Source organism: Tyto alba, unplaced genomic scaffold (assembly GCF_018691265.1).
Source record: "Tyto alba isolate M040663 unplaced genomic scaffold, T.alba_DEE_v4.0 Super-Scaffold_2, whole genome shotgun sequence".
NCBI lineage: Eukaryota > Metazoa > Chordata > Aves > Strigiformes > Tytonidae > Tyto > Tyto alba.
This window is the reverse complement of record NW_024881282.1, coordinates 52287936-52311206: the sequence shown is the minus strand read 5'-3', so window position 1 is coordinate 52311206 and position 23271 is coordinate 52287936. Positions and strand designations below refer to the sequence as shown.

The window sequence follows — 23271 nt, the reverse complement described above, 5'->3', positions numbered from 1 at the left end:
ATCTCCCAGCTGATGCAGCAGCACGACATTGCCAGTTGGTGGCAAGAGTCCTCTCCACAGTAACAACGTGAAAGTCCACCCCTGTCCTCAGCTAGCCTGGCTGTGTTGAGCAGTCCATAACTGGTGTCTGAGATGCAAAAGCCAAGGCCACAGAATGCAGAAGAGTTAGTTAAAAGAACAAAGGGTTTTACTCAAAATGGTGAAAAATCAGGAGCTTGTCAATTCGGACAGCAACTCTGGTCTGTCATGCATAAGGCTTACAGGAGAATATATGAACATACCTCTAGAATGCCTTTTTTAAAAAAAAAAAAATTGACCGGTAATAGTAAGACAAGCATAAGGCACACTTCTTTAATGCAAAAAAAACAATAGTATCATGCCAGTTCCTACTAAGAGGGAGTGGGAGGAGCAAGGGGTCTCAAAGGAAGTTAAGATTATTTCAGAAGAGAAAAAAACACTAGCCTGAGTTCTGTTGAATGATGGAACTGTGAAAGAATTAAGATGGCTATGATGTATGAGAATATTGATTATTCCCAGTGAAACTGTATTTAAATGGAGCAACCACTCTCATCAGTGAGAGATTAAATTAGTGCCCAAATTTGTCTTATAAAGACATCAGCAGACAAAAAGGCTCCTCTACTCAAACCAGGAAAAGAGAAAATGCTGATTTCCAACCTGATAAATGTGTAATAGAGCTACCAAAATAGAAGCAATTTACACATATGAGAAGAACAGGGATTACCCAGCACTGATTCAAAAGAGAAGCAAATCTACAGAGGAGGGGATGATTAATAAATATTTGAGTTCACATGTTTTAAACAATGTGGCCCCATACTGCAATCTAAAGAACAGGAAAATGGATTATATAAGTTTGACTGTGATATTCATATCTTTTCCCACTACTGACCTCATTATATTCACATCTTACTCCTTCGTGCTTCTGAAAAATAAAATACTAATTGATTTTGAGTTATACTGACTAATAATCAAAGATTTCTGATTTTTCAATCTAGGCTGATACAAATAGTTTCATTCACATATGGATGTGCTGCCAGCTGCACAGTAATGGCCATTAAATGTTTCACAGTACCCAAGCTAAAAACCAGAAGCTTCTTATTTGCAGACACATAGTGCTACTATAATGTTGAAAGTTTCCCCCAAAAAGCGGAGCTAAAATCTCAAACCACAGAGAAGGAATAATTATCAAACAGAACAGATTATTTTTTTTTTATTAGGTTATTTCCGGAATCTAAAATATGTTCATTTGTGAAGAGGGAAAGTGTCTTATTCAGACGGGTTTTCACATAGCTGCTTTAATAATCACACAGGACTCAGAGGAAGATGCAAGTAGTGTTTTAAAGTTCTGAGTGATAAAACCAGAGACTACAAAGATTTACACCAACATAAAATGCACACTGTTCTAACAGGCAAATTAACTTCACAAGTGTGACATGCGAGTGCAGCCCTGAAAAAACACACGCTTCTATTTGTACTTCATCACATACAACACTCTTTGGCATCTAAAGTATAGATAGAAATAGATTACAAAAGACGTTAAAACAACAGAAACTCATCCTGGATATAGGTCCTGAATATCACTGTCAGTTGTTCTCAGTAAGGCAGAACATGCACTGATCCAGGAGGACTCCTCTGAGAGGTTAGCAGAAATACAAAACAATTATATCCCACAATAACTTCAGCACTTCACTTGGAAAAAAAAATCCTCCTTTTAGCAACAAAAAAAAGAAAACAGAAACCTGTCTTCCTACCAGGAGCACAGCATGGGACATGCACCGATTTTAACTGAAAGAGCCCCTACACCTTTCTGTATTCAGAGTTCTTTGTTGCCTGACAGTAAATTGGAAGGACAGTCATATTTAAAAGTAAAAACATCAGCCTGTGTCTCTGGAAGGCTGCAGCAGAGCCCCTGAATGAATTAGAAGGAAAGCACATTACCTTTAGCAAGTCTCCTCAGGATTTGACAGCGGCATTTAAAAGAGACAGCTATCATTCTCGCTGCCTGCCTCCCCTGGCAAAGCGTGCTCAGGGCTCTGCTCGGGTGAATGCAGCAGAAGCCTGTGAATTCCTCCTCCCGCACATACCAGGCGAAAGGTAGCCCCAGCGGGGAGTGACAAAGCTTAATTCCTCTTGGCTGATGCAGAGATCAGCTCCGTGTCATCTGGCAAAGCTGTGTCATTCACTACTACCACCGCCACCACCACCTGCATGGGGAGATGAAGGACTTAAAAAGCAGTATTTCTTTAAAAGCTAGAAAGCATCCAACTGCACACATGGACGTGCATATTACAGGGAGCCGTTCCCCAGTCTCTCACATTCCCTGACTGTGCAGGGAATGACGGTTGCTGTGCCAGGCAAAGGGCCCCGTGCTTCAGCAGACGTCGTGATTTTTCTCCTCTTCCTTCACATTTTTCCTTTCCCTCTGGATAAACAGGGCAAAAACACCAGGAATCCTACTTCTGGGTTAGAAGGAGCCACTTTCAAATGGAAAATATTCTAATCAAAGCATATTAAAGGTTTAATCTTACAGATCAGTAGGGAAGAAGAAAAGAAAACCCCTGATTTTATCACCAAGAAAGCTTTTTGACAATTGTAGACGAGTATATTACAGCTGTTGAAGCACAGACCACAGGGGGAGGGAGAGAGTTGGAGGAAAGTGATGGATTGTTTTGTGTGGGCAGGACCGCCAAGCTTTTGATCACACCAAAATAAATAAAATGATGCTGCATAGAAAACACACAGTGAATCAGGTTTTCTCCCCTTACTAGAGAAAAGAGCAGTTTTTAGTGCATCTGAGAATTTAGTTTGTCAAATACTGCACCATTTGTAAGATTTTGTAAGCTTTCTTCAGCCCACGAGGAGTTTTATGTCCTCTTATGCCTATTCAGATAGCAAATTAACCTGCTTTTACAATTCATTCAGAAAACAATGAAGTGGAGCACACGCTTGAGCAAGAGCTCCATCCCACCTTTATGAAGCCAAAAAATTACTAAAGGACAAAACTCCACACCCGTTCTAAAAACCAAGCAAGCAAGCAAGCTAAAATAAGCCATATAAAGTTTGGCAAGTCAGATCTATGCACAAAACCCAAGTGCTGCATCAGATACTCTCCTTTAAAATAATAGATAATTATTTCTTTGTCGAGCCTTCTGCTTCACTTTGGTGATATATTTTAAACTGTCTTCATATACTCTGTCCCATTCACTTGCTTTGATTACAAAATTGCTCAGTTTATCTTCTGCCATCTTTTATCCATTGCTATATTTAACATTATGGTCCAGTGTTAAGGTGCACATCTATCACCAGCTACAGAAAGCCAGGAGGAGGTACAGACAGCTTTCACACTTGGAGCCGTTTCTCTCTCCCTGCCAGCTCTGCACTGCATCAGCAATTCCGTGCTTCCCATATACCAACTCACCATTACAGTGACTGTTTTTTCTTATTTTTGTTTTATTGGTTACAGCAACAGCCATTATTTGCAAGGCCAAGGTGAAACATTCCATCAGCACAATTGCAAGTGCCCAGACAAGCCCCGTGAAAATTGATTTTATTTTGTTGCCATTAAAACCAGATAGGGGTAATCTAGTCACCTGTTTGCCAACCTTGTTATCACTTCTTGTAGTGGCTGTTGTACCAATCAGCTGTAAAATCCAACCAGTGGAAAAGCAGATGCTCCTGAAGCTGTGGGCTGATCACTCCAGCCCTGTAACCACAGATCTCCGGCCAGGGATGGACAGGCCATGCAAGGAGGGGGGAAACCAGGGGAAGAGGTGGAGATTTAAGCCAGTGTAATTCAGCAGTCTGGCAAGAAAATGGAAAAGTCTTGGACTCTCATGGAGGGGAAAGGGGAGAGGAGTTGTGTATTCCTGACCCCCCCCATAAAGACAAAACCAAGAGAAGAGTAAGTGGCTCTCCATCTACCAACACTGCTAATAAGCTTTTTGAGGAGAAAATTTGCCACCATTCTTTCCTGCTACCTCCTGCTCAGGTTACAGGACTTCACATCAGTAATACCAATCAATACCACCTTGTATCCGATTTCCTCTCTCTCTGTTCCACTGGAAAAGCTGTTCCAGAGACCATCATAAGGCTACAGCCTCAGCACTCAGACCCTGCTCACAGCTCTCTCAGCTTTGAGGTGCTGAAGCTGCCCTGAATTTGCTGCTCCCTTTCTGCAGACCAGCATCAAGAATCCTTATTACTGTCTTTTCATCTGTCAGATGCCTGTCCTTGATGCCACAATTCTTGCCGTGCCCAGAGAGACCCATTTAAACACCTCCCCATACCTCAAGGGTAATGTAACCAGAAGATACTGCAAGATGATTGTTTAGCTGACCTAATACTTGTTCTTTGGTTCTTCCCAGACAATAACAACAAGGAAGACTGTGTAGAGTGTGGAGTCAGCACTGTCTGTATCAGGCAGACTGGTCTCCACTCCCACCTCTCTGGAGATGGATCTTGCCATCCCCTACCAGTGCCAGGTGAGCCTGCAGTGCTCCTCCTGCCCTGTGAAAGAAGGCATTTTTGGGGAGCAGCTCTCAATTCGAGAGGCTGCTTTTGTCTTCTCTCCTTCAGAGTGTAATTTCGACATCCTTGCGGACTTTTGCTGTGCAGAGAACAGCAAGAGGTTGTATCTACACCACAGGAACCGACTGCTCACTATTTGCCTTTGTGATCTGAGTCCACAACTTACACTGGGTCAGCCCCCTTGGTAGAGACAGCAAAAGAGAACACACTTACGGAGCTCACAGGCTGTGAAAAACAGTCTTCAGACAGAGGAGAAAAATCAAGCCTTTGTGTAGAGACATGCTGAGCCCCAATGGGATTATGTAAAAATGTGTAAAACTGTAATGATACAGAAATTGTGATATATATGCAAAACCAGTTGTAGACCTGGTCAGATAAAGCATTACTAACAGAGAAAAGATGTAGTCCTTGATCCAAAAAGCTTATTGCATTGTTTACTACTACCTCTAGTTTACTGATGCATGTGTTAAATACCCTCTGAAACACAGCAATAGCCACTTCCAACCAAGTCAATAGGATTACTTTTTGCTTATGTTTCTTCAGACAATTTTTCTGTCCTTGCCAAAGGAGGTCATGTGCAGATTTTAATTCCTCAAAAAGATTTCATAAGACAAAGAGTTCATACTGCAAGTACAGCGCTGAATGTAATGATATAGTGTATTCACTGCAGGGTTCTTCCCCTGGTTTTTGGTAGTTCAAGAAAAGTAATCCAGTTACTGGAAACATTTATAAAATATTCACTCATGATCATGGTTTTACCACCTTCTTGCAGGACAGCGATCACCAGGATTGCCAGAACTGTTCTTGCCCAAAGTCCTGCTTCCAAAATGAATTTAAACATACCTCAGGTATTCTTAACTGTTCAGAATTTTTTTTTTTTTTTTACCAATTTAAGAATTTTGTGATTAAATGTCTCAACTTTCCAAATGTCAGGCATTATCTTCTGAGGTGACAGTCATTCAGCTCTGCAAATGGACTTAACTGGTTGTTCAGGTGAAAAAATGGGGAAGGGGAAAAAAAAAAGTGCGGGAAGAAGAGTAGATAATGTAATATTAGCAGATCAAAAACCTTCAGACATACTAAAAACTTATTTATACTCTATATAACACAGATTAAAATCTTTACTAATTAAATTTCTTCCTTATTAATTATCAGAGCTACAAATTCTATTACTATTTTCTCTGAGCTAAATCTGTAAAAATACCTTTTTTTCATTTTGATCCTTTTGGACAGCAGCATGAATTTGTATCACTTTTATTGCTGCACTCATTCCTTTCTTCAGAAGTCTGAACGGTTATTTATAAACTTTAGGATATATATAACAAATATTTTCTCAACTGAATTTGTATTCATAAATATTCAGTCGAAGGTCACTAGATGAAAGAAGCTTATATTTCCGTATGATAAGACAGGCAGTATAATATATGTATCTTATTTAACACTATCTTCTGGTTAATCTTATCAGATCACATTAGCTGAAATAAATGAATAAAAAAAATTAAGAACTACTACACTTCTCTGCAGGATGAAAAAAAATATGTCATGAAATTTCTCTAAATTATGTTGAAGATTATAACCTTTATATAGTGTGGCATCTAGATACAATCAATACATTTCTGTGAAAATACAGTATTCAGTAAAGAATACAAATTCTGCAAAATATCAAATCGTGTTTGGGGAAGACAATTAAGTTTGCCAAAAATGTATTTCTTATCCAGAAAACATAACTTTCATATTCACACCCTTCCATTTCCTAGGAATATATACACCCAGAAGATACTTCATGGTCAAATTCCACTAACACGCTGCATCAAACATTTCCTTTCGCACACTGACTGAGCAGCATCTGAAAACTACTTACACCCATCTCTCATCTTTTACTTTACAGGGGATTTCTCCACAAGCTACCATAATTGTTTTTGAATGTCGCATGCTCCTATTTTTCTTTTCAGGTCAAGTTTGCGTGTCACCACTCTGAAGGGGATGCACCACAGTCTACACACTTGGTCACAGTGATGTACACTAAAGACCTCTGAAGGACGCCAACCCGTGGGGTTCAATGAAGGCAGCGATGTTCACAAACTACAGCCTCACTAAAACATTAAGGCAACCGGAAAGACATACCGATATCAAATGTTTCACATGTCAGGAAGACGCAGCAATATCTAGTGGATCCACTCGCATAAGAAAATTGAAAGGAAATATTACGAAGTTTGAATGCAGTAAGATTGTGCACAACTCAATATTTTGGTCATCATTTTAAAAGTTACTGCTGGCACCTACCACATTATTCAAATTTAAAAGTCAGGTTTTTTAAGCAAAAAGAGAATTAATTTAGCTCTGAAAATAACAAATGACTGTATGGATAATTCTGTTTTGAAAACTAAAACATTTTCACTATTGTATGAGGATGTATCAAATATCAATCAAGAACTAGCAACAAAACCAAGAATCTCAATCTTAACAAAATTTGAACATTTTTCATCCCAAAGAGATGAGCTGTATTGCCATGCAGCAGCAGACTCAGTCAATCCAGCATTTTGCAATGGATACTGCTTTATTACAAAGATTGTCTTTCACTATAGGGAGAGGGAATAAAAATGAAAGCACAATAAAACCTCCCTGTTATTCCCCAGCACTCAGATTATCAACACAGACAACTTGTCATCTTTGCATAATTTGGAGGGTCTTGTAAATTTATGTTTTTATTAAATCAACTACAGCAGCTATTTTCGAGCTATATTAACCACCCTTGCAACACTGTCGGGCAATTTCACACAGACATTGCAGCAGAAGGCTTTATAGGTCATTAAAAGTCGTAAAAGGTGCTCTGGCTTCAGAGGATTGTTGCTGGAGATTATTTCATGGAGAAGGTGCAGCATGTGGGAAAGCAAGGATATGCGTGTGCTGAAACTGGCAACAGATGATGAGAATAAATCTGTTAAAGATCTGAGCTGATGCCAAAACATCATTGTTGTGGCACCAAACAAATACGGTAGCTTCATTACCTAGAAATGGATTAGTGAAAAATGATTCAGTGGCTTTCCAGATAGAAAAAAAAAATCCTAATTTATTTGCTCTGAGCAATGTTAGCCTTTTTGAATTGGCAAATATTAAACAACTTGTGGTAAATCAGTCAAAACTGCCACATTCTGGGATGGCTTTTTGTGAAAGCATTTTATAATACAGCAAAGCATCACATTTTAATTGATATTTTTTTTTAAAGCCTGATTTAACAATATATTTTATAAAACTTACAATGTAGTATTAAAAAAAAACAGAATACATACACCTTTTCTATATTAAAATAACTCTCCAGTACACACTGCTCTCAAGCATAACATTAAGAACAGAATTCCCTACATTATCCTTCATAGCAATCCCATACCAGAGCTTCACAGAAATGCTTTATCTTACCAGTCCATATCAGTTACTGGCAAAAATTAAAATTGACCTTTTCAGTGAAACTGTGTTGGTATACAAAGGTTGAGAGATGTTTCTTGCTGGAGAAACTGTCCTCAAAAGACCTTTCCGATGTAGCACAACTCTGACTTTTCATTCCTAACTTCATTTCAGTTGCTGGCAAAGCAGGCTGTTCAGCTTCTCCCAGGCTTCCTTAACTCCAGATCTTGTTTAAAAATAATTAAGGACTTAAGAGAATTATAAAATACAAAAATGCCGCATGCACTACAAAAATGAGAACTTTTTAGTAGCGCAAGTATTTTGCAGTCTCTCAAAGGAAATTTCAAGTGATTTCAAGCATAGCCATAGCTAGTTGAGGTATTTAATTCAGAAAGAAGTCTCATCACGAAACCAATAGTTTGGAAACATTTCAGATATCACTCCGTTTTCAGTACGTACACGTCTCTGTACCCTTTCTTTGGTTTGGTTTACAAGAGCGTGCTTACTTTCTGAAGCACTACTAATAATCTGTCCTTGTACCTTCTCAACTGGCAATTAGTAAAGAACCTATAAATTTTCAAAATGTAATGAAATAAACCACAACCAAGGGTGGTCTGTCTGCCCTCCCAGCAGAAGCCGCTGTGGAAGGACTGGGTACCACGAATGGCACCACGCCTTCCAGGATGCTTGTAGATCTCATGGAGGGAAACAAATAACGACCCTGTTCAATGAACACAATCAGCCCAGCATGGGCTCCTGCCAGCAGCATGCATATAATTACAGGCTCTGGGATTTAATGTAATCTCAAAACTAAAGGATGACTCTGTAGCTTCCACATGCTGCACTACATGGTTAAAGACTCCTGTAATTACAATTTCTGTAAGGCTTTGTACTTTGTAGAGGCTTTTTTCAATTAGTCAAAATGATGACCTTCCTATTGCTGCATCAGTCTTTAACAAAACAAAGCTAAGCACTTCCTCAAAATTGCCATACTGGAAGCGGGGACAATCTCTTACACTTAGCAGAAAACAGCTGTTTTTGCTCTCATTTAAAAACAAAATAAGATTATGATTCCACTGAAGCCACTTGAACAAAAGTGGAATAATTATACCTCTCTCCAGCTATAATGCTTTGTTTCCATATTTTTAGCAACCTATTTAGCAGCCATGAAATTGGAATATCACACTAGAAAATAAAATGTGCATTTGGAGGGATGAGTCTAGAATATAACGTAAGGTCATTTAATCTGATACAAGACATTCTTAGGAATTAACTCAGTAAGTTTTTATGTGCAGGTCCTTATATTCAAGATACCATCAAAAAGGATGCCAACTGAAGATTATAGCTCTAGATATGGAGCAGAAAGAAGGGATGGCACAAGTTGAGTTTCAACCAGCAAGCCTTCTAAGCCTTTACAAGACGAAAGGAAACGCCAATTCACTGATATCTTTGTATTCCTACCTGTGTGCAAGCTGCAGGAAGACATGGTAGCAGCTGCTTTTCCAAAACATAATGGATTTCTACACTGAAATTAGGTCACACACTGGATGTTCGCCTGCAGTATGAGCAACTGCCAGCCAACTGGCACTGATGACTGCACCTTCCCAGGCCACATTGACTATTTCATCCCAGAAGTAGAACTCTTTTGCCTGAAAACCAATGATAAATGGAAAATCTAGAAAAATTCATTGGATATAAAGGACAGGGAAAAACAAGCAACAGGGGAAAGAAAAAAAAAATTATTCCACTTTGAACAATGGGTGCTGACTCTCCTGACTATGACACGTTTGCTGTACAGAGCTATTACCTTGCTAGCGGGTTCACATACTCTAATTCCCAAACTTGTGCAGCACTGTCCTGTCTCTGTGCAAATCGTGCTCCACAGTGACACCAGACACACATGTGAAGACCACCCTGGAAGCAGACGGGTAGGTACTGAGCAACCTTTGGATGAAGATTGACAATTCCCTAGCAGGAGTGGTGCGATCCTAGCGCTGACGCAGGCTTCTGGTAGGAACCCTGCAGTTTCCAGTTTGCTGATCTCTGCAAGAGGAAATGATCACTACCTTTTGATGCACTTGTCTGAAAAATACGTGCCATCTAGGTCTGTGTGTGCAGACCTTGCAAAGGCTTGGAGGTCACGCTACAGCACTCTGAATCCCAGGTTTGCCCTGCGTACCTTCAGGGAGCTTTCCATTTGGCGATACAAAATTTGACTCATTTGGAAATTTAGCCATCTTCTGAGGAGTGCCAATCAGCCACTGTTTAGGAAGAACAAAAAGCACAGTGGTCTGTTACTGTCGTCTGGTTTAACACCCAGGGAACAGGAAAGACCTAGCAGAGTTGGAGTGAGGAAGGAAATCCTCCTACCAGGTGAGTAGGTCCTTCCATGTCTCCCTGGACCCCTCTGCAGCATGAACATGCTCTGCTCGTCTGCTGTCCCCTGGAGCACTACTACATCTCATCAGTGCCAGCATGGCTATGGCTCTTGATGTTTTACAAGGTTGGTGCCACCTATTCTGTGGCTGGCTGAAACCAGCAACGTTGACACTCTGTAGACTGTCCTGGACTCAGTGTCTATTGCATGGTGACCTGTAATTCAATGACCAAGTTACCTCCTCTCATGTTGTGTTCTGAAGCAAAATTTGTGAGAAAAACATAGTTTTAGCTGGCCTCAAATTTGAAGCCTAGTATCCACACCAGGTCTTCACTGGCATCTGAAACTAAGCACCTATTTGAAAAGGCACATCACTTAAGTTTCCCTGCAAATACATCAATGTTCGTAGTCTCAGGAAAAGTGTCATATTGTTGTACATCAGCGTATTACAGCATATGGCCAGTATCACTGACACTTCTGTACAGCTTTTAAATCCCAATCCTTTTTTAGGTGGTGATTTTTAAAATGGAGTTAATGAATAATTAAGGCATCCTGGATCACCATTTGAACTATAACTGTTTAAAAGGTATTTAAACCTCTGAGCAACAATCACAAATAGAAAATAAGAATTGAGACCTATTAAGACTTGTGTGCTCTTCCACTGCAGATACCTACACCCCACCAGGGACTGCTGCACCACACAACATAGTACCCTTTGAATTCACTGGCCTAGCTCAGGACTTGGAAATAAAGTGAGTTTGTCTAAATTAATTCTGTGTTACTACAACCAGATTTCATCTGGCAGCCAAACAAAAGATAGCCTGAGTATCTCTGAGTGCTGAATGCTGTAAAAAGAACCTCTCTGTGTTACCAAATACTTCTATCATCATAGTTTAGTGAAAAGGCACACAATTAAGAATCCAAATACAAGATATAGAACAAGGAACACAGACCACACCTGCAGTACCAGGGAGAGTATCCCAGAATATGACGACTCTAAAAATGATTGAGCAGATCATTCAAGGTAAGTAAATGAACAGCAACTGTGACAACAGGTTTAATGCAATCAGTGCTTGCATAAATGGGGGAAGATTGAGTACAGGTACCAAAAAGATTGCTATCTGCCTTGTGTAGGGAGACCTATACTAGAACCCAGTATTCAACTCTAGTATCTATGCTAGGCTTTGCTTGGTTTGGATTTGTTTTTAAAAGGTTGAAAAACTGGACACGGTGCAGAGAAGAGTAACAAGAGTGATTTGAGCAATAAAAATGCCCCATGCAGTGAATGACTTAGCAAGCACACTATCACATGGAAGAGTTTGGACAGTGACCCAGTTACACAGTGCCTAAGAGCTATCATAGCAAGGATGTGCTGAGTGCTCAAGAGTTTCTCCATCACTTGATAGACAAGGGAGGCAATGAAAAGCTGCACAGGAAAAACAAATAGATGGAACTCAAAGCCAGTAAAATTCAAACTAATCACCTTCTGATGGGAAGATCTACTGACAGATAAAACTATAAAAATGGTTCCCTGAAGAACCACTGCCTGCCTGGCTTTCTGGAATATGCATTTTTGCAAAACAATTACTGGACTTGCTGTAACAGTAACAGGCTGGATGCTGCATCCTGCTTACATGGAGGGTAACCAAACATCTTAGGTGTCTTTTATTGCCTTAGAAAGTATAAGAAGTAAAAGGTGAGATTGTGATGGCCTCCTGCTGTCTCTATCTACTTAAAACTACTGCTTTGAATAAAAGAAATAGACACCATTAAAAAATCTGCCTGGAAGAGTCTTCAGGCTATTTTCATCTTTAAAATACTAATCAGGTTTGCACAATGGTGAAATCTATACAAATAAAATGTTATTAGAAGATAGGACTAGCTACTGAACATGTTTTATTAAATATATAATTAGCACTCTCATCAAAATCTTTGTATAATCAGAATTCCTAATGTGTTAGAAAAACTGCCCCAATATGCTCCAGAACTGCTTCACATTCTCATAGAGTGCCAACACCTCAAGAGCAGTGAAAACCTTTTGTACACCATCTTCAAACCTACACATCCCTTCCCTTTTGCTGAAAAAGAAGGGACAGGATCCACAGCAACAGACGGCAAACACGCATGTGCGAAGTAGCACAAACCATGTTATTTACACAAGGAACAGAAAACATCTATAACATGTGACTCAAATGAAATTATCACCATGCTTTGCTCTCAGGAAACAGACAAATGAAAGAAAGATTCCTAGGCAAGGGGTCGAAGTAATTATAATATAAGTCTCAAAAGTGAAAGGTCGATAACCTCAAGCTTGTTTTAGTGTCATTTCTCCACAGATCATTAGTGCTTCAGTGGTGTCCCACTGCTATTCATCACACTTCTAATAGCTCCCTCTAAAACACTCTTCAAAAATGTTCAAAGCTTGGCCAGATAACATTAAGACTTAAAGGTCTGTATACATATTTATTAGATTTTTTTTTTTTTTAAATAAGAGAAATCCTACAATCTCCTAAGGTAAACATGACATCATATACAATAATGATCAGTAACAAACTGGAAGCAGCTCCATACAGAGGCAAAACAATGCATTCAAGAACAGCCCAATAGAAAACTGAAATATGCCAGTCAGCAAAACAAATATTACTCTTGGAAAATTAAAAGGATAACTGAAAAAAAACGAAGCGCCATGCATCTTCCTTTAAAGGACAAATTCTTCATGTATTATTGCAAACTTATCACTTGCAAACTATCAATTAGTAGTAACAAATCATTGTTTTAATTATTTTTCTAATACTCCAACATCCTTATACAAAGACCCTCTCACACATTTTTTTTGCACTGTCAGGTATGAATTAAGAGCTTATGAACAGATACCAAGCTTCAAGTTCACTATTACATTTCCACTGATCAACTAGTAATTTTGCCTGGAACTTGCATATATTTCTTCAAAGCACAAACCACCCCACCTTGAATTCCTGATGAGTTCAAAGCTCTCAGGCTGACTTTAGGGGCTTGAGAAGAGTTAGAAGAGCTGGGGCTGGTCCGAACCCCCCCATCAGCCACCCGGGCTTGGAGGGGAGACCGACGGGCTACACCGGTTGCAGCCCACCTCTGCCACCCCAGCACTGCTCTGAAAGCTGCCCCTTCATCATGTCACACAGTCAAAAAACCTTCTTTTTGAAGATGTTTCACATGATTCAATAAATCCCAGTGAAAATTTCTTAAAAACTCATTCTAATTTTTTCCTTATTTTTCCACACTTTCTGTGACCTTTCAAAATTTCCCTTGAAACTTGCCTCTTCTCTCCATAGATATCTGGGCTCTTCTAATAATTATCTACTGGCTGCAAATATGCTATACACATACATTTTTATCTTTTCTCATTAACCCAGGCCTGAAATCTCTCTTCTGCTTTTTACTGAACGCTTTCTGTTTGCTCCTGTGTTTCAATATGGGAAGCAATCATAATTTAATTTAATAGTCTTGGTGCAATTCAAGAGACATTTAAGTAGGGGCAGTTACTTTCCTGTGCCTGTGACATGCCTTTTCTTAGTACAGCCAACTTAACTGCCACTTGCCCGCACATGCTGGTCCCAGTATGCACCACTGCTTTCCCAGCTTTCCATTCATAGTAGATCAACTATGAACCATAGATGAATTAACTTGTCAAGTCATACGATATTCTTCTGCATATTACACATTTCTAGTTGTTTTAAAGACTAAACACATCTCCACTCATTACTATGTAGGTCTCCTGATATAATTGCATCTGCTAATTTTATCAACAGTTAACGAGGTTGTTAAGTCAATACTGCCTTCGTTATCCTTGAGTGAAGTCCTGGGGGTGTTTCTCAACCAACTCAATTTGAGGTATTTTCCCTTGTTAGATCATGAATATTTAAAATTCACCATACACTTCAAAAGACCCACAAACATTCTGAAGTACTGCATCAAGCACTAGTATTTCTTTCACTAACTTTGTATTATATTCCAAACTGTGACAGCGTTTATTATTTACAAATCTATACTGTTCATTAACTGTGGTCACATTATCTTCAAAACCTGAAATCCCTCTCCCTCTTTAACGTTTATTCAATATTTATTTCATTACTGAAATTTTGCAGAAACCAGCACTAAATTAAAAAGAAGATTGCAGCCAAAGGTACTTCTCTCTTTTTTCTCTCCCCTTTTAAAGTGCACATATTAACATATTCCATGGCACACTGCTAGCTTTCTGTTCAAATGTAAGGTCAAACTCTACCTGGATGAGCACAAACAGGCTGCACCTATATACACCAGAGATCAGTGTGTTCGCAGCCAGAGATAGAAAGCTGGCAATACTGTACACTTGGATTCCTTTGTTTTTGTTCATGTGTCACAGGCTTTATGAAAACCAGCTCGTACAGCAAGAGCTGTAAAGCACTTAATTTTTTTCCCCAACATACATTTAGGTTTGCATCACACCAGCTGCTGCACTTCAGCAATGAAAATAAACTTGGTACCACAAAGTGAAGGCTGTGTACAGGTTCTCCCTATAAACTTACTTGGAAAGAGCTACATAAACTTAATTGATCAAAAGGGAGTCACAAAAGGATGAAATATTTTACAGAGGCATATGCTAATAGTACTGCACCAACCTCCAAGACCTGCTGCCTTACCGGAAAGGTCCATAAAACTGTTGAGGTGATGGAAATGCTCCCGAGCTGCTGCTTGGAATGCAGAAAGGAGATGGTAACTGTGCCATTTATTTATTTATTTTAAAAATAAAGCAAGGAAAAAAGGACCTGTGCATTTTAACAGGAAATTAGAAAGCTAGCTGATATAAATTCACCACCTATCAAAGCCATAACAGCCTGAGTTCCCCTCCCCCTGGCTCCTCATCCCCGATCTCTCGGGCTGCATCCAAACACTCACAGTGCTGCTAATGGATAAAAATGGAAACAAATGTATGCAACAAATCACAGTGGGCTCTTGCGCCAGCTTCCCCCTTCTGATTCATCAGACCCAGATCTTCCTACTGCTGCTACGTATTAAAATCAATGTTCTGCCTCTTCATTACTGTCATTATTTCTCTTCCACTTCAGAAGTTTCCTTTCCTTCAGATTGCTGCCTGACCAGCTTGTCAGGACATATTTAAATCAATATTTTGTGCATACACGTGTGTGTGCCCTGCATCTGGATGCCACCTCATTACCATTTGAATTCCTATCATTTCTGCCAGGGCACAAAAACATAGGGGTAAAAATCATGTCAAATAACAGAAGATTACAGCCATCTATCTCCATCATTTAAAAATCTGAAGTAACTGCAGATTTTGCCATCAGCTCATTTCATACCTGATAAGAAAACCTAAATAAAGATTGAATGCAGCACTTTCCGTGATGCATGAAAATGCAATGCAGCTCAAGCAGAAGGCATTAAACATTCATCCTCTATTTGGCCAGAACTGGGGTTTCAAGCTGCTAATGTCAACATCGCCTACCACATCTGGGGCTCACCTTCCAGGTCACGAAGGAAAACCCCTCAGGGTGCAGGCTGTTAATAGGGAATTCAGACATTTGGAGTAGGGTGAGTGGTAAAGTCACACTTTGGGAGGGAGGAGCCCTAACCGAGAGCAAATGCAACCCAGATAGCCCACATTTATGGAGCAACTGCTATTGCTGGTTGAGCTCCAGGTCAGAGAAGCTCTGCTGGTGCTGTGGTCTGGCAACTGGGATGCTGGCTCCTGCAGTACTGCCAAATGCACACAGGAGGAAACGGGTGAGGCTGCAGGAAGTTACGATGCACAGTCCTACTGTAGTATAAAGAAACAGTGTAAAAAAAAAAATCTATAAATGGCAAATCTCTACTTGCTTTCATTTGGACACGAAAAGCCTCCAAAAAAGGAAGCATCTTCCCTAAGTTGGTCATAATGCAGGTACCCATTGCACTCCTTCCCCATAACAACATGCCTGTGTCTTGATTTTTTTCTTTTAATTAGAAGCATAGTATTCTCTTGAGAGGTGTTTCATTTATGCCAATTCATTTATGCCCACAGCTACTGTCATTTTCACACAAGGCTTCAGTGAGGATGCTAGATTTTCTCCAAAATATGAGCAAAAAAACCCAACAAACCTCTAAAAATAATAACCCATATTTACACACTTACCCACACGCAGAGGTAGCACATTTCCCACTGACATGCTCATTTCATGCTATTGCATTTTAAGTCTATTAATCTGTGAAAAGGTGATAACCAAGGACGCTTCACTTCGGGGGGGTCCCTGAGTGGTGCACATGTAACAACATTTTGCTGGGTGCATGCTGCTCCACTTCCCACTGGCCTTTTCCTGGGCATTTTAAATTGACAGATTTGGGATGTGTCCACATCTGAAGTGCAGACAAATCTTTTCTGGGCCTTTTACACAAAGATGGGGCAGATATTATAAAGACTACTTGGAATCCTGGAAATACTGAGTTTACTACTTCAAGATCCTATCATCAAAAGCAGAGAGGAAAAGTAAGCAGTTTTCATAAAATTTTAAATACTTATGTTTATATTCATGTTGCCTGTTCTTTCATAGTCTGTTTTCACTGTCTCTGATAAAGACACATATAAACCTCAACTGCAAAATACAAACCCCTTTAAATAAAGTATCTGGGTCCCCTATCAACACTGAACGTTTATTTATTTAATTAATTATTTTTAAAAATAAAGCCTGGAAACAAACCCTATACTGACAGTATCCCTTTAGGGTCTTAGCAGAGGTAAACTTAAGTTCCACTCTCTACTTGCTTTTACAGAACTACCAGCCCTGATCTTTGACGCAACATCTGAAAGCCTGTATGAATAACCATATTTGCTGATATTTTCCCTTAAAGGGTTGAGTTTATGAACTAAAGCTGTAATGCAATAGGCTCCAGTGCCCAGATGATCAGAAGCACAACAGATGTCTCATCTAGAATTTGTAGTTCTGGATCCAGTCCTTGGCAGGATCCACAGCCCAAAGGCCCCTGTTCTCTGTTTTAGCTCTTTAAGCCAAAGAGAAGCAGGAAGAGGGGTGGGACCATATGGAAATGCCTACATGGAGTCTGGACTTCAACCCCATGGAGAGCTACAAACCAAGAGAAGACTACCCACTAACTCAGAGCAGAAACAAAGACAGAAGAGAAAATGGCAGAGAGGACTATAAAGGTTTATTTTTTTTATCAGAGTCATTAATATTCAGTTTATTCCACATGAAACATTTGTTTCAAGGAACTGAATAGCTCAGAAGATTGACTTTGATTTTGGGAGGCTTTAATTCATAAGCTGTCAGTTTGGATCCAGCTGAGGGAGGTACTGACGGATGGTTTCTAATATCTAAGAGTTGCTTAGTGGCATATGACAAATGACAAAGCAGTTGAAAAGTGAGTTATATAGTGAGTCAGCAGTCCTTTCCCAGAAGGTTCAATACTAATTAAGGGGCAACTCGACACCCTTTGTGTAAGGCTGCTTGGAAACTTATGCCCAGATAGCAGAAACAAATCACAACTGCACTAAATACCTTAAGCTTCAGCATAAAAATAAATAACAGCCCTACAGTTTTATATATATAAATACAGCCCTACAGTGCATCCTTCAATATCCCCATTATGTTTTAACTGAAATAGTACATTTAGTACAGTTATATGATGCCTGACTAACAAAAAGCCATTTTTTGTTCGTTCAAAAATACTGTCAGTGTTGAAATGTTCGTCTTTTATTTAAAACAGCACTTTGGTGGACAGGCTCCTTCTCCAATCCATCATCCAAATCTGGTAAGAGCAGTCATACACTAAACAGGGGTAAGGACGGGGTCCCTCCAGAAGGCACCGCGCTATGGCTAGTGTGTAGCTCACCTCCTGGCTCCCTGGACAAGATGGTTCAGGCTGGGAGTAATCCCTGTCTGTGGACCTGGAAGAAAACTCTGCCATTAGCAATGAATTTGAGTGACGTATCACATCCCTTCCTCTCCATTTAATGTTATGCCGAGACCAACAAGCCCATTTCAGTCACATTCCGCAAACAGACAGAGACCGCCCAGAAAGAAAATAGGCTTTTTTCCCCCCCTTCTCTTTCCAAGTTGCACATCACACATGGTCACATGGTGAGTGATGAGCAGGAACAACAGACACCCACAACTCATCCTCAGTCTTTTGTGGAGAATCTTCTCCTCTTTTTAATCCATGCCAGCTCTGCCCCAGCCGCAGTGCACCTTCCTTAAGTGCTTCAAACACTGCAAAATCCTGCCTTGGGGGCACCAGTTTCTGATCCTTATTTTTTAGCAAACACAAAAGTCCTATGAAAGGACTGGTGTAAAACTTGTGTTGTGTGTTTACCAGCACAAAGAAAATTGAATTTTGGGGATAGGATGTATCTAATTGCACGGAAATGAGTTACAGCAAAATGGCACTAAGAATGAGTGTAATAAAAGACAGCCGCAATTAAAAGTTACAATAACAATGCAAGGAAAGATACAATATGATGCACGTTAATAGCCTGCTCGAAATCTCAGCACAGAGCGGCATTAGACATAGGAAGTCATCTTCTGAAAAGGCCAATGAATCATTTCTTTAACAAGGAAAGGTCATGCCTTTGATCAATGGGATCTAAGAGTTATAATTAAGCAGAAGACCCATATCATATACACTTCACAAAAGGCTACTGTATTTTAGAAAATTGCTCTATTTTGTTGTGGTTTATCGGTGTTTTTTTATTTTGTTTTGTTTTTTTTCTAATACTACAAAAAAGCATTTAAAGTTTGTTTGTTGTGGTTTTAATTTTTACAACCAGTGTTCTTTTCTCTCCATTCTTTGGATAATATTTAAAACATCTCCCTGGAATGTGTGACAAAATCTACAATTCCACCTTTGCTTTCTTTCTCCAGCTGCCTGTGAACCATGTGGTGTTTCATTCATGAGTGGAGAGAACATGTGAGTTAAGTCAATAATGAACCAGCTTAAAAAAACAAACAAACAAACAAACTACAGCCACAAAACAGTAAGAAACTTAATAAGACCCAGTAAGAAACTCAAAAAAACAGATAGGTAAAAGTAGCTCTTGTAAATTTTACTATGCCAAAAAAAAGTCTCCCACTACTTTTTAAACTTGGCCACAAAGAAAGTTTTTTCTAAAACTGCAAGCATACTTTTTTGGGTCTCTTACACCATGTCTCTAGTGGAAAGCTGTAAGGGTTCACAACTCAGGACAAAAAGCTATCCAGTGGATTGTTAAATTTGTCACCATATAAATCCTCTTCACAGCATTTTTTCCAAGTTATTTTTTAAGGCTAAGAGCTGTTTCCCATACTCCTCCTCTACATTAGATTATTAAACCAGCGTCATAAAAGAAAGCTTTGATTTTGTAAAAGATTAGAAAGAAGTTTCCCTTCATACTTCTAGTTATCAATATGCTACAGTATATATACTCAACATTAGAGAACTGGTGAACCTGCTGCAAACAAAAATCCCTGATGATGCAGAAGCTTCCTTCACCCTGTGCAGGGTGCAAGAAACAAGCTTTCAGGAAAAGCAGCTGTATTTTATTTCATGCATCACGACCAACTTTCAGGGAACATCTGTTCATTTTACATTTTGTCAGGTTCTTACAGTGCTCTTTTTTTCAGCATCTCTTGGATGCTGCTCAAATGAAGCTTTCCTCCTCCGTGATCAAGTCTCCCTCCTCCTCCCTTTCAGTCTGTTGAAGGAGCACTGGAGGAAAATGCACCTGCACGTTCCTGCACTAAGCGTTTGTTGGGAAAACAAGAGAGAAACCCCAAGATGGTTCCATGTGCGGAAAAGGAAACGGAAATGTTTCAAATCCTCTCTGAGCATGAACCGGCTTTCAAAACTGCCTCGGAGGTGGCTCTGTCACTGCCAAGAAATTGCTCCTCTCCTGTCACAGACCGGTCCACCGTCTCCACAGGACGGACTTCCTACACCAGCTCAAATGCCTGTGACAAGGTCATGTTTTGACTCCCCCGGGACTAGGACGTAGTGTGCCCTGGGACAGCACCATGGGATTTGAAGTGACACATGTCAATAGATGCCAGAGCAGTGACTGGGAGACAAACCAAGTGAGCAATACACAAAACCCCATAATTCTGAATTACGTAAAGATAAACTGGAATGTTTTCTGATAAAACATAATGAATACTGTTTTACGTATGCCAAAGCAGCACTTAGGGGTTCTTCTTGAAACAAGACAGTTTGTTTCCAAATACCTCAGGAAACCCTTCCACCACCAACACCCCCAAGGAAAAAAAACAACCCAGGAGACAAAGTTACAAATGTGGAACAAGTGCAACCTTTCAGCCCATAAGAGGACCATGCTCCTCTCGATCAGAAGGTGGAACAGAGTTGATGGTGTCCGTGAGTTTAAAGTCAGATTTGCCCAGCAGATAGGGAACAACAGTCTCCTGCCACCATTCAATCTGGGACACATCATCTGCTTTCGAGGAGCAAGAGGTGATCATCAAGCTCAACAGCAAGAACCAGCCCTTTACCCTAAACATCGTAACCTGTTGTTCTGCTTTACCTACTGCAGCACCACGAGAGGTCGTTTTAAGCAGCAAAACTACAAACACTTAAGACTTGTAAAACAATAATTAATAATAGCTGCCTGATAAATTCACAAATACTACTAGGGAGAAGAAAATTGGTGCAAATGCTAGAAAAGGCAATTTTAATGACTAGGAGTTTGGCACTGGGGCTCGCTGTGATAATGTTATTTTAAAGACGAAGACTGGCATGATTTTTTTTTTTTTTTGTAATTGAAGTTTTTTGTGTGGTTTAAAACAGATTTTCTGTGAACAGAATTGAGTAACAATGGAAAAATACTGTATTTTGCTACATCCTTAGATATTGCCAAAATTGCACCAAAATGGTTAAAACAATCATCTTGCCTGATGTGTCTGCAGCAAGGTGATAATTATTCAAACTCTGTCCCCCTTTTATTTAAAAGTGGGATGTGGTAACACCAATGCATTTATTCTATTTTTTTTTATCCCTAAGCACAAATCCCTATCGGGATTTTCTCAATAGAAAATACATTTCCGCAGCATACAGAAAAGATGGGTATGTACACACACATAGTAGAGCACACGCATCCCCAAACCCTTACACAAACACAAGCACCCCCTGCACACCGATGAGAAGTCCCAGATCAGTGTCCATCGACTCCCTCTACCGGCAAGAGCTGCCACTTTCCTCTTCCAAAAAATAACCACATTTGCTGGCTTTATAACTTTTGACCAGCATACAAAACGAGTCTTAGTCTTGTTAGGCCACTTTGAAAGGTGGGGTGGGGGTGAAGACACAAAAGCAGTAAATTACTCCAAAAAGCAAACCAGAACATGAACATTGCAGCACATTGAGCCAAATCTACCCAGTACTTATGACTGGCTGCTTTGCAGTGCATTGTTTGCGACTCGGTAATTTATAATCTAAGCAGCTTCCTAGTAAATTCCAGATAAGCCTAGAATAAGTATCAGGCATTCATTTTAACTGTAGTTTGCACAGTAATGTTCATAAAAATTAACTGGCCACTATTTGCTCTTGACTTCATGCAAACTTTCAGATTTCCTTATTAAAGCTAGCCTTAAAATAAATAATGTAAGATTCATGAAACTGTACATTGCATTTCATTTAAAATATTTATGGAGTTCTCTAAAAAATAAAATCACTACTTGCATTTCAGTCTGAAACTTGAAAGGTGAGAGGCTGGATATGCACGGGGAGCCTGAAGGGCTGCAAAGCCACCCCAAGCCCTGCCATCTGCCTGTCTTTACTCTCCTGTGGCTGTAAGGGACCAACCAGACCAAACCAGCTGGGAGAAGCGGCCAGCCTGCTACATTTTTGGCTAGATGAATTAGAGAGATGGGCCCATTACTTACTCTGCCTTCACTGTTTAACAGAATAAATTTTTATGACCTGCCTCACATTTCAACAACTCACAAACCTGTGAATTGTTGATTGACTGGATTTTTTTGTGGCTGACATCACATTTCATGGAAATGCTGTATTACTATAAAGCAATGCTCGTACTGTTTCCATAAATGTGAGCATCCAATGAATCTCCTGTTATAAACAAGTTTAGAAAAGTTTGAGGAGGGAAGTTGGACGAGCACAGTCCATGCATAAAAGCCTCTTATAATGTTTCCCAACCCCTCTTGTCCCCTGTGCTTGGTTGCTAGCATCAAGAGGCACAGCATGCAGGAGAGAGGAGCCCTCCTTGCTGCTGACGTGCCCTCCCAGGTTCTCCACAGATACAATTGCATCCCATTGTGCCAAGAGAACTACAGGGAAAGTGGCAAAAAGCAGCAGCCAGAAACCAGAAAGAACAGGGACCCTTCACAGGAGATTGCTACAAGCTACTGCCATTCAAGGAGAAGCCCCACAACCCCCAGCCTCCTTTTTACTCCCACACGACACCTGCCTCTTTCAAGATAAATGCATGAAAAAAGAGGACCCCATAAGTTTCCTGAGAAAAAATAAATCAAACTTCCACAGCCGTAAGACCGCAGCCTCTCTACACTTTGAATAAGGTGAGAGTGGGCCCAAGAAGCTGCTTGTGCATGTGTGAGGACGTAAGCGTGAGGGATGCCTTCTTGCGGAGAAGTATTCCCACAAGCACGACCATTAAACCAGATTTCCAAAGACACTTCATCTTGGGGATCAAGACTTGTAACAATTCACCAACTGAAGGCATTGCAAAGTACGTCAAATGGAGCGACATCTTGCTTTGCCCCAACGGGCTGTGTGTGTTGGACTGGCTGTAGGGGGATGGCCAGCAAACCCCTCTGGCTACCTGGCATCACCACCAGACCACCATGTCTAGAAGCACTCAACTCCCTAGCAAGGGCACAAACCTCTGCCAGACAGACATGGACCTGGGACTGTGACTACAACTACAAAGCTACGTGTGCACTGTGGCACTGCAGTAACAA

The 23271-nt window shown here is 40.1% G+C and overlaps 1 protein-coding gene across 11 annotated transcripts in view; it reads right to left on the bottom strand.

Moving 5' to 3' along the window:
• The window catches only part of GRIP1 (glutamate receptor interacting protein 1), a 335638-nt gene that overhangs the window by 161689 nt on the left and 150678 nt on the right, over positions 1-23271 (bottom strand). Inside the window, exon 1 of one of the 11 annotated variants that reach the window (XM_032999946.2) lies at positions 1957-2144. The exons of the other annotated variants lie outside the window; for them this stretch is intronic. Within the exon in view, the coding sequence (XP_032855837.2) occupies positions 1957-2011 (55 nt within the window). The 5' untranslated portion in view covers positions 2012-2144. Of the gene's footprint in view, positions 1-1956; positions 2145-23271 lie in introns of those variants that run through there. 11 annotated transcript variants of the gene reach the window in all.